Below are 12,895 nucleotides of genomic sequence, written 5' to 3' on the forward strand. Positions count from 1 at the left end.
ATTGAATGCCTTCTCGCTAAAGATTTAACATCGTTAATCTGTCCATCAAAAGTAGGGACTAAATTTATCTTTATTTCAAAAAACTATGGGCAAAAAAATAACCCTAAAATACTGGGCAACATCAATATTAAACATTAAAGTAGGGGTAAGAATGAAATTGCCCCAAAGAGAAAAGGTTATATGATTTCCATAGAGGAAAACACAGGAAAGAAATAATATAAATCACATGAATACGGATACAAAATAAGGAAACACAATAACTGTAAAAGGATGGATGTTTGCAACGTAGGAATTTTAGTGGGTGATTTGATTACATCTTGTTAATCCTCTTTTAGTCTCTAACCAAAATATGTATCATTACTTCTTTAATCCTCAATATCCGGTGGTAGGAGGAAGCAATAGCTGCCTGAGCTTTGCCAGCCGTACGGCAGCAACGCGAGAAATCACATAGCTTGCACGCGCGCAATTAGCAGGATCGAGCCATCCCGTGAAACCGGTGTTGCCACGTGGCACAATTCTTCTTTCAATTGTTTGCATGGAATTTGTATTATAAGATATAACAAGTTTATTATTGTATCCCTTGATAAGCTCGCGAGAGCGGGACAAAAAGGGCATGGACTTCCTATGCTCATTAATTTGGGCATCCTCTTCAGTACAACACTAGAAAATAGGCGCGTCCTTTGACGCGCTAGCTAATTTTAGCCCACGTATATTATGGCCTTTGTTTGGCACTACTTCAGATTTAAGATTATCTTTCGATGAATTATTTTGTTCCCATCCTAGATAAAATATATAATTTTAAATCACTATTATTTATCATACAAACTTCAAATTTAACTTTTGTCTGAGATATGGCGTTGTGCAAACATAATCTATAAACTCTTACGTTTTAAGTGCTCCAAATTGAGCCGAAACTACTAATGTTGTCCAATTAGAATCCAAATATAGTGTTTTTGTGTGGCACAATGCCAATTCTTTTCTGAATCACCTATACCTATTTTTAGCCTCGCTAAAAGCTGATAAATCCATTTTTTCCTTAGGCAAATATTTTTGTTACCTTGTATATTTTTATTCAGCTTATTATGAAAACCAAGCAATTGGACACTTATTCCATGTGTTATCTCATGTTTTTATGTTACCAAAACAAGTACCCTTAATATTACAAATTAAAAATGAGTGTAACCGAGGGCAGCACATAGTATGTACGGTGAGTGCACATATATACGTTTGGCATGATGTGACATTTACTTGCATTTGTTATTTGATATTTTGAAAAATAAATTATCAATTGATTGACTCATCAATAATTTTGGTTTTTAAAAAGGAAATATGTGTGCACAAGCCTAGGGTGCATAATAACTAATATATACACACCAATAAGTTTGGTATGTGAATAAAATCTTGTGATCATCTAAATTAAATATTTTTATATATACCACAAGCATAGACACAAAAGCATTCACCTATTTGGACTGGACTACATGTGCATGTGTGGTTATTGGGCATCCAGGTGCCCAGTTAGACTCGATAGGCCTGCGACAGCCTGCCAACCATCTTTGCAGTTGCAGCCTTCGACATCTGTGGTTGAACTGATGGGCCGCTCGGTGCTCCGTGCGATTCCTCGCGCTGCTTCCCCACGAATCGCGACTAAGCATTAATTTTAGCTGGACACGTGTCGACGTATAAATGTGTTTCCAATCGGACCAATCAAATGGCAGCAAGCACTGCCAGCTTTAGAATAATAGATTACGAGAGTGAAAGAAAAAGAAAGAGAAGACTGGCTAGATATATATGAGAATGGTCGAACAAATCTATCTTCCATTTTTATCATTACTTTTTTCTCGAGAATATAATCTGAACAGATCTATTGGATATTGGAGATGGGATTGTCGAAAAAGAAATATAATGTTAAGGTGAAAATTCGTATCAGAAATAAAGTATTATAATATCACATACTTAATTATAATACATGATTATATTACTTCATATCATTTATAGTTTATTTAGCACATATATATATAACCGAATAATGTCATAATATTATATTATCACATAATATGATACTAGATAATTATAAGTTCCATTAATATAACCAAAGATGCAAGCTAGCAAGATAGACTCGTACGCTCATCTGTAACCAGCCCACAGTGTTCAATTCTCACTCATCTACTTCTTTTCACAAATATTTGGTACGATTATGTAGAGCTTGGGCTGGAGATGTCTTTCGGAATTTTCGCCGGAATTATTTCTGTTAAAAACTGAAACTGTGGCTGTTTGTTTGTTTTCGTCAAAATTTTCGCTAAAGAAAAGCTAGAACCCAAAAAAATAGAAGTTCATGCACCAGCCGGGAATCGAACCCGGGTCTGTACCGTGGCAGGGTACTATTCTACCACTAGACCACTGGTGCCTTGCTGTCCAAAAAGGAGAATTAGGTTTTAAACCTAAAAGACAAAACATGTGTTATTAGATGTGGGATTAATTTGATTTTGCTGCACATTTGTGAATGAAGGTTTAATATCTTTCATGTGATGGTTCCCAGCTTCTCAAAATACGTCGTTAAATTATAACTAAATCTGTTATCTAGTACTATCAAGACTCGTGATAGACGTATCCCCAATTCAATTGAACTTAATTGCATATATCCAAATATCATAAATGAAAATTGGACTTATTTTGTTACCTCAATGGCTCAATTTGAAGGCTTATCTCAGGATCCAATTCACGGAATCGATTTTCATGCATTTTGCCAAAATATCTTTTATTTACAGCCGCTCTAGTAATATCCTTAATTATGACAATCTTGGGCATAATCCCCCAACACAACATTGCATCGAAAAAATTAAATGTATGAGTGAGCGTATCTCAACTGATTAAATTTCTTATGGTAGAATCTGTCTACTCGGATTTAATTAAATTGTAGACTCGACACCCTTCAGTAAACTAGATGAAACCCTGCGTGTTGCTGTGAGAGTTCTATATAATAATAGTATAAATAATACTTCCTTCATCCCAGAATATAAGTATTTTTAGAGTTGAACATGGTTATTAAGAAAGTAGATAGAAGTGAATAGTGGAGTGTTGTGATTGGTTGAGTAGTGGAGGTAGGTGGGAAAAGTGAATGGTGGAGAGCTGTGATTGGTTGGGAAGAGAATGTTGGTGGAGAAGTTGTTATATTTTAGGACAAATTTTGAGGGGTAAATGTTGTTATATTTTAGGACGGAAGGAGTATATAAGATAACTGGATGACATAACTTCATCAACTTTATATAATTTTCATCTTTGATTGACCATTGAAAAAAAATATAAATAATTAAGATGACATAGTTTATGATAATTTAAATCATTCAAAAGCAGAAATAATGTGATATGGCTCAATAACTAAGGAAAACGAAGGAAGATAATATAGATTGATCATCCAAAAGCAAAATTAAAGTGATATGACTTCATAGGAGAAGAAACGAATGAAGATAATTTGAATCATAGATCAATCATCCAACGGCTAAAAACAATTGAAGTAATGTGACTTAATGAGATAAAAGAGAAATATCATTAACTACACTTAGTGTGAATGAGCTTTATAGATATGTAGGTCATCCAACAAAATTCATAAGAGAAAAAATGAAGATAATAGATCAATCATCCAATGGTTAAAAACAAATGAATTGATGTGGTTGTATGAGAGAATGGAGAAATAGTATTGACTACACTTAGTGAGGATAAACTTTATAGATATATAGGATGTGTGCGTGTATTTGAGTGTATGCGTTTATATGTGTTTTTAGAGAAAGCTCCAAAGTTAATTATTGTGTCTGTGTACACCCTGATTGTTGCATAAGCCAGAACAAGATTGGCCAGATGCCTCAAAGGATCGATCCAAGCTCTCCTTTTTCTGTGGAAAAGCATCAACCTTTTTTCAGGGCACCAGTTAAGCTAGTACTACCTCTATTTCACAATGTAAAACTTTTTAGCATTACCCATATTCATTTAGATGTTAATGAATCTATATATATATATATGTGTGTGTGTGTTTAGATTCATTAATATCTATATGTATGTGGACAATGTTAGAAAGTCTTACATTTTGAAACGGAGGGAGTATATAAGAAGCCAAGCCATGCATGCACAATGATTGATCATGGGCAAGAGGGACAGCCATAATGCGCTGCTATATAGCCACCGGCTTTACTAATATTAATATCCTCTCGAGTCGTCGTCAGAGCCGTCGTTGCCACCGGATGCATGCAGGGGCTGTTTGGTTTGGTGCCACACATTGCCACACCACATGTTAGGCATGCTACAGATTGTTAGCTTAGCGTTTGGTTGCTTGTTTCAGTTGTGGCAAGCCACACTTTCTTATTTCATGGGTCTACATGTCATATACTCATTTTCTAGCCAAACATTGCCACACTTGTGGCCAACAAATTGTTGGCCACACTTTGTTTGCCATGCCACACCTATGGCAAACTGAGTTATGGCAATGTTAGGCAACAACCAAACAGACCCGCAGTACGCGATCTCGATCTCTCTTTCTTTTTTTTCCAAAAGAGCGGTTCTATTTTCGCGCTCCATGGATCGTCGCTTAATTGTCAAAAGCCAGCCGTTGATGAGTGGAGTAGTAGTGAGATACATGCAGCTGTGGTTCCTACCTATCATGGATTCGATGTCAAGATGGATGCTACAATATGCAAGTCATCATCCTGATCAAACAGGGGACAATGGTTTTTGTTGGTTGGTTTGTGTGTGCACAGTATCCAGAGGTCAGAAATATATAATCACATTTTATCCTTATTGGAAAAAAGTCTATGTTTGGTAATTGAATTTGCTCAAAATATATTTTTCACTTCCAACACAGAACCAATTTTTTTTTCATCCTTAGCTTTTTTAAAAAAATAATAACATCCATAATATATTTTATGGTGTTTTAAACTTTTAATCGGTATGAAAGTGGTTTATCCCTACCATGAACTTCAATTAGGTAATTTCATAGGGGATCAGCCATACAACATTCGATAATTTACTTGAAGATCAGCCAAACAACATTAAACCAAATATAAGTATATAGCATATTTGAAATGTAATTAAATTATAACTACACAATAATTACTATAATTGCAATCTAGTTTATACATAACTTGTCAAAATTTACCCCCGGAAGTTGTGGCTACCTTCACAAGCTTTGAAGCCACATGTTGTGGGTTTGACTCCCTCCCAAGGATGACTTGCAGTTTTTTTCCTTGTATGCCGCCCAAATCTCAAGACAATCCGGTGGTCACAAATTCAAAAGTTTGGGGGAGAAAAACCATCGAATATTTTTTAGCTACTACTTCCATTTCATAGTTGTGGCCCTAAAAGCAACATATACATCAACAAAATGTGCACAGAAAGAATATGAACTTAAAAAACTCGCTTTGTTTTCAAACAAAAACCGCTAAAAATAATACAGTATGTTGTAAAGTGTTAATTTTTCGATTTTTGAAAGTTTTGGGATGAAAAACAACCAACTTCAAGCAAAAGTCAATTGCCAAAAAAGAGCTTTTATTTACCTTTTAATAAGGGGGGAAAGCTGAAAAAAATTGGATAGATTGACAATAATGTGCTGTTCATGAGAAGAACTTTAATTCAACTTGAGAGTTTTCTATTATAAATGTATATAGATCAAACCCCAAAATAAAAAAAATTAAGCATGCAGAAATCACATGCAGTACATAACTAATTGGATGTGTCAAGTGTGTTGATCAATCACAATCACAAAATTCGAATGGTTAATTCTAGACACGTACGAATTCCTTAGTTAGCATGACTATAGATTGTGATGTGTGTGGGGCCTAATAATCGGAAGGTACTTGTTCCAAGTTAGGTAGTAGGTCACTGTTTAATTTCCAGCTCGATCTACAGTGCGTCACCAATTAAGCTAGCCTCATATTCTCCTCTCGTAAAAGTGGTCGATTGTCATATTCCACGTTCATCATTGATCATTCCCTGGGTTCGTTATTTGCAGTCGTACATGGTTTGTAGTACCTCACAACCATATAATTGGTATATATGGTGTGTGTTGTGGATTGGTTCCACATGTCCATATACTCCAACGTAGGAGTATTTATTATTAACTCTTTTGTATAAAATGAGAATGAAGCTTAGGGTGCATATGAACTTAACAACACAAGGAAGCGCGTGAAAATTAACAAGAAAATTAATGGAAACAGACCTTGTATACTTTGGTAGTCCATCCGTCCTAAAATAATTTAACTTTTGTATATAAATCAATTATGTTCAGATTCAAATACAAAAGTTTACTTATTTTCGGATGAAGAGAATAATTGTTTGATGTAATCACTACAACTATTTAATTCATAACATTTAATTAGGAAACGAATGAAAACTTGCAATAGTTATGTTTTCATTTCTTATCAATAGACAAATGTTTTGAATCCCAAGATAATGCACGAGTAGTGATTCCTTTGGTTCATTTGACTTTCAAACATTTTGTCATGCTTTAGAAAAGTTGATTTATTTTTAGACGGAGAGAGTAAATGAATAGTGTAATCACAATAACTATTTAATTCAAAACATTTAATTAGGATATGAGTGAAAATTTACGCGTGGTTATATTTTGATTTCCCTCAATCGACAAATGTAAGGAACCCCAAGACAATGAGCCATGTTATATAAGGACAGTGATTCCTTTAAAGTTCATATGATTTTCCAACATTTTGTCATGCTTCGTAGCACCTCTAGGGTCAATATATTCTTTGGTGGCCTTTCAGCTACGCATAAATTTTTGGCCATCCATTATTTCGGAGTATCTTCAGCCAGGCATTAAGGAGATAAGTCCCATCTAGACAAGCTAGTTCGATCTTATCATCTACGTTTAGATGGTCAAGATCTTACTAATACATCATATATAGTCAAATTAGAACAAAAGAGAAAAGCTGAGTTGATATATATTCTTTGTTCCTTCTTTTCTCTTCTTCAATGCCAAATTTCGCGCTCAACACACTGCAAAGTCTTCTCCTTGGAATCTCACTGGACATATATAAGCACCTTGTTGCGTGCAATTTTCTCTCGTAAATATGACGAACAAAACTTTGCGCACAATTTTGACTTGAAAGACCAGGTTGAGAAGTGGAAGGAGTATATTTTTGAATGGATGGTAGGAGTATATTTTGCAACCCTAATTAAGCTTTTACAAAAGTTTTAAAGCGACCGTGCTTGATCTCCAAATTGGAAGCTATTCAATTTTTAAGATATATATATGTATCTTTGGTCAATATTTAGAGTTGTTTCGCATGATGTAGCATCAAGCTAAACAAAAATTGGCTGAATTTAAAGAAATTTGGCAAACATGAAAACTTGTCCCAAATTACAGAGATAAAATTTTTTTAATTTCTTTTTTTAGGGGGCAATAGAAAGGAATTTTCTGAAAATTTCAAAATGTAAAGCAACAATAAATAAATATTGGTTAAATCTAAACAAATTTTTATAAACTCAGAAATTTAATACGTTTTGTGATGATGATATCCTAGTAGGGAAAAATACCCTTTGTTTCGAAATTGCAGTTCAAAATATAGAACCCTGGCCTAAGTTACCACAGGGTAAAAGTGTCATTTCTAAAATCTTCTGTCTCCATTTGAGCAAAATAAAATAAAATAAAATATTAGCCGCAAATTGTAATTTAACAAATTGCAATCAAACACTTTAGAGCAAATTTTGCCATTATATACTTTTTGTTTGCTCATTGGTAAGTGAAAACTAACGATGGCATGGCCACTAGAGCTAGCCAGCCATCTCTCTGTGTTAGTTTTGCTATAGTCGATTAATTAAGGAGATGTAAAAACTATTTATTTTCGTAGTTTCCTTGTTGTTAACTATTGGAATTCATGTATTAGCTACTCCCTCCTTCCGAAAATATAAGCATTTTTAGCATAGTGACAAGTCAACATTTTTAACTTTCATCGCAAAAAAACATTTTTAACTTTGACTATTAATAAAAAATAAAAAAATCAATTATATAAAATTGATGTTACTAGATTTATCATTAAACAAACTATTTTTATAGATATTGTTGGTCAAAATAGTATCTCGGAGACCGTGTCAGGGTACAAAAATACTTATATTTTGGGACGGAGGGAGTAGCACTTAGAGTACTTTAATTTGTATATACTATACGATCATGCATCCACTTAGGGCAGGACGAAGACTGACGACATCACAATTTTGCACGCTTTTTCTGCAAATTAAGGTGGACGAAAAGACGAATGAAGTTAATTAGGAAAAGATGACTGACCGGCTGCCGTTCAAAGAGGGTTAGGCAGCACCAAGCACCTAAGTGCTAGAGGAACTAGAGCAACACTTTCAGGTCTCCCCTTATTTACTGAATGAATGGACTATATCAAAGTCGCAATTTTAGAAACTAGTATATATATGTAATATCCCATGCATCTCACGAATTAATTAACCACTTGAAGATATTTTACTAAAAGTGTCGGAATGTCGTTCTATATACGTCTACACATTAATCCAATATCTTGAACAATTGTGGAATGGTCATCCTAGCTATACCCAAAATTCACCATTCCCTGTCACTGTTCTTTCTAAAGATTTTTGCATCACGAGAAAAGTGAGATTTTGTTTTTGATGGGTGATCGAGTTAGGTGAAGGCCGGCCGAAAGAACTTCACCAGCTCAGGGAATATTTATGTTTCAGTTCTGAGTTTCATACCGAGGCACTCTTTGATTTTTAGGAAAAACAAATAAAATTTGGAGGATTTTAATCGTAAGATAAATTCCTTGGAATGTCTTTGAAACAAATGATTGATTTTTTTAATATTCTTATAAAATGATCAATCTTATACATATTTTGGAAGAAAGTTGGCAAGAACTTCAATCTATCTAAAATTTTATTTTGAGTATATGTGTTTCATCCTATTCCTCTATTTTTCCCTGTGTTTTACTGAAACGATCATTCTTGTATTTTTTTTCTCTTATGTTTTATAATACTTTGTTTTGCATTCGTTTTCTCAATCATGTGTTTCAAAAGAAGCCCTGAATTCTTTTTTTTTAATTGTTTAAGCTATTTTTTATTTTTACTTGTTATTTTGTTAATATATTTATTCCTGTAATTACGTAGACATATAATCCACTAGAATAATCCAGTCAATAATGTTTTCAAACTGCACAATAATGTATTGAAATAAGATATTTTGCACGTGCATGTGGGCATGTTGTTTTTCGGCCATTCCAGTCTGTACTACAAAACAAGGTAAGCATGGATGAGGAGATACTCCCTCTAGTAAAAATATTTGATATTTGACTGGACGGAGTACTTCTATTTTTCTTTTTGTTTGTTTTATGTTGTTAAGCCTTTCAAATTAATGAGCAGGTACAGGGGGCGAATATATCATCTCTACTTTATCAACAGTGGTCGGCCATGGCTTTATATCATTTGAGAGCTGGAACTCTCCTATATAAGAACAATCATGTGTGGCAAAATGTGTAATCAGGTCAGCGTGTGCAGTGAGCTGTGTAGGAGGAAGCAAAGGAAAGCAAAGCAAAGGTAGGAAGGAACAAAGGCATCTCAGAGAAAGCTCTTTGCCAGCAACTCCCACACACTAATCCTTAGCTGCATCACTGCATCCTGACCTTGATGTGCACAAATTGCCTTCTCTGATTCTCTCCCTGCATCCTCTGTCTATATATAAGCAGCCATTACAAATAGCATGTCACCAAATTACCCAAGCTAGCTAGAGATTACAGTACTTGATCTCTTATCTCTTTCCAGGGAAAAGTTTCTTCTATAATTAATTAGTAGAGTTTGCACTTGATTAGTAACTTTCATTAGAGGCAAAGTTGAGAAGCATGGGAGGCACGCTGCACTACCTGTCTGATCTGCTGCTGGGTGGCAGCAGCGGCAAGACTAGCCACAAGAAGAAGAGGCAGTTCAACACGGTGGAGCTGAAGGTGAGGATGGACTGCGACGGCTGCGAGCTCAAGGTCAGGAACACCCTTGCCAACATGAAAGGTACTACGACGTGAACTCTCTGACACAATATATAATGGTCTCCACACAAGCCAAATTTAATTAGTCAAAAACCACCGTTTGCGAAAGCCAAAACGATCGACTAGGTTAATTTGTTTCAATCCAAGAAAAAAAGTGTTCGAAACACTTCTACAAATGGGGATTTAATTTCTGTGACGGGTTTTGGTTTGGAACCGACATATGTAACAATTCCAATGTAAGGTTTCAAACTATAACCCGTCACAGAGATGTCAGGTTATGTACGCTAGCTGAGGCGGTGAGTTTATTATGGAGTACGTATATATATGGACGCAGGGGTGCAGTCGGTGGAGATAAACAGGAAGCAGCAGAAGGTGACGGTGCAGGGGATGGTGGACACGCAGCGGGTGCTGCGGCGGGCGCAGTCGACGGGGAAGCGCACCGAGCTGTGGCCGTACGTCCCCTACACCAACCCGTACGTGGCGCCGCCGGCGGCGTACGACAAGAAGGCGCCGAACGGGCACATCCGCCGGGTGGACGCCGTGCTGCCGGTCACCCCCAGCCAGGAGGAGCGCCTCGCCACCCTCTTCAGCGACGACAACCCCAACGCCTGCGCCGTCATGTGAACCAACATATATCTATCATCTCGATCGAACCATTAGCAATCGGTTCATGAACTAAACTAGATTAATACTATGGTGGGCGGATAATATGTGATGTAGAGGCTGAGTTTAATTCCATTATCGAAGAGAAAAACACAATAGTTTTGCTATGAAGATTTGGTGCCATATTTTGAACTTGTTTCTAGCTACCAAGTGATTGCTAATTGTACTTTAGTATATGTAAGTTTATTTGCATCTCTAATAAAATTTTCTTGAGGAGATACTAGAAGGTATCATATTCTTTATGTAAAATTGTGTATCACTAATATCCCAAGTACTCGAAGGTAGAATTTTGTACCGCTCCCATCCGGCCACGACTACTGCTCCCTCTTATACAAGGGGTGTGGTGCGCTAGTGCGTGAACCAGACTGCGCCGGTGGCAGGAGAGGAGGCCGACAAGGATGTCGGTGGTGGGCACATTGATAGGGTAGCAGGCGCGTCTCGATGGGTCAGTGACGGCGAGCTTCACGGTGGTGCCATGGTTGCGGAAGAGTAGGAGGTGGACACCGCGGTAGTCCAGGAGGAACTACCGGAGAGGAACGAGAAGGAGAAGCCGCAGGGAATGCCCCAAAGGCGACAGAGAGGACAGAGTAAGAGGAAGCCAAGGAGGACTGGTGGCACCACCCACTGCCACATGTCCATGCATAGTGTCTCTCTCGTACTTGGGGTGTTGGTGCTGCTGGGGGTCATCGCTAGAGCTGCACCTATCGCCCACAGGTCGCAAGCCGCTCGTCCTGAATACCCTTCTCCCGCCCTCTGTCGCCTCTTTCCCGGAATCAATGTCTCAGTCTTCTTCCTTCTCGCTTCCTTCTCCCTTGTCTTCCCATATTTCCCCTAGGTCGTCAAGGGTGGTAGCCACAGCGTCACCGAGCTCATGGTGGAGGATTGATGGTAGCAGTTATATGAGAAGTGGAGCTAGCTTAGGCGGCCATGGACTCGTTGGCGGAGACGACCCTCCTGCCACAACCGGCTCCAACTCTTCCAGACCCTTGCCTCCTTTGTAGTGTTCCCCAACCTTCGGTCCCTCCTTGCCTCCTTTCCCCTTCCCTCACTGCCTCTCACTTGCCTCTGCCATCCTGGGCATGCTGCACACAACCTCCTCCATGGTCCATGAAGGTGCACTTCCGAACACCGGCACATACACCGTTGTCATTGAACACCTCGCCTCACGGGGTTTGTGGACCAGGTGCTCGAGGTGTTTGTAGCACCCTGAAATTTTCAAGTTTTAAAATCCAGAAACAAAAAATGGGAATAATAAAGAAATGTTTGTCAAAGTTCGTTCATATTGGTATTTGTTGGATTTTATTTTCTTTTCTTTTCTTGTTGTGCCAGTGCCTCAATTAAATAAAGTTTAAGGTTATTTTCAAATTCTAAATTCAATTTTGAATTTAGAATAATGTTCATTAAAGAACCATGATTATGAAATAATATTAATTAATGATTTATTTTCAAATAAAAGTAAATGCTATGTATGTTCCTTAAAAAAACTCTTTTATGAATTAATATCTCTTTAAGCGATTATTTTACAAATGAAAATTTCAAATTATTTAGTTTCTAAAAATCCCTTATAAGGGTTGATTCCCTGATTATTTTCGTAAGCAAATACTATTAATAAAGTATTTATCAAAAAGTCCAATTTATGAAATAAATTCCAAACCATCTTTTGTTGAAAAACCTTTCTAGGAAAAGTCTGTTTTTGGCCCCCAGTTTTCCCTCTTTGACCTTTTTCTTTCCACTTCAGGCCAGCCTAGCCCATCCAAACCCTAACCCCATCTGCTAGAAGTTGACTTCACCTCCTATTCTTTCGTCTGGCCTTCCTTTTCTCTCCTTCTGTCTCTCCTATCCGGCCCAAGCCACCGGGCCTGCCTTGGCCCAGCCGGTCAAGCCAGCCTAGCAAGTAGAGCCACCAGCCGCTCCTCGCAGCGTGCAGCGCCGTTCGATCGCCGCCGCCCACCCATATAGGCCCGCATGGCCGCCCTTCGCCGGCAAGCCAACCGTCGCGCGCCTTCCGCTCCTCTCGCCATGCCTCGATGCAGCCAGGGACCACTGCGCTATCGCCAAACCTAGCGAGCCGTCAAGCCGATGCCGCTCTCCCCTGAACGTGCAGAGATGTAGCCTAGAGGGGGGGGGGGTGAATAGGCTTTCCTGCAATTTTCTCAACAAACGCAGCGGTTAAATTGACAGGGCCCAGAACCTCCTAGTGATGAACACCGGAACATCCTAGCAGTGATGAGCAGCCC

At 37.8% G+C, this 12,895-nt stretch overlaps 1 protein-coding gene and 1 non-coding gene across 2 annotated transcripts; one reads left to right on the forward strand and one right to left on the reverse strand.

Moving 5' to 3' along the window:
* Positions 1–2,336: 2,336 nt before the first annotated feature.
* TRNAG-GCC (transfer RNA glycine (anticodon GCC)) lies at positions 2,337–2,407 on the reverse strand. The gene has a single exon. It is a non-coding gene; the product is annotated as a tRNA-Gly (tRNA).
* A 7,074-nt stretch (positions 2,408–9,481) lies between these two features.
* On the forward strand, positions 9,482–10,878 carry LOC4345520 (heavy metal-associated isoprenylated plant protein 23). Its single transcript, XM_015793601.3, has 2 exons — positions 9,482–10,017; positions 10,330–10,878. Exons 1-2 carry the CDS (start codon positions 9,855–9,857, stop codon positions 10,617–10,619), a joined length of 453 nt encoding a protein of 150 aa, XP_015649087.1. The 5' UTR covers positions 9,482–9,854; the 3' UTR covers positions 10,620–10,878.
* The last annotated feature ends 2,017 nt before the right edge of the window (positions 10,879–12,895 follow it).

Source organism: Oryza sativa, chromosome 8 (genome assembly GCF_034140825.1).
Source record: "Oryza sativa Japonica Group chromosome 8, ASM3414082v1".
Classification (NCBI taxonomy): domain Eukaryota; kingdom Viridiplantae; phylum Streptophyta; class Magnoliopsida; order Poales; family Poaceae; genus Oryza; species Oryza sativa.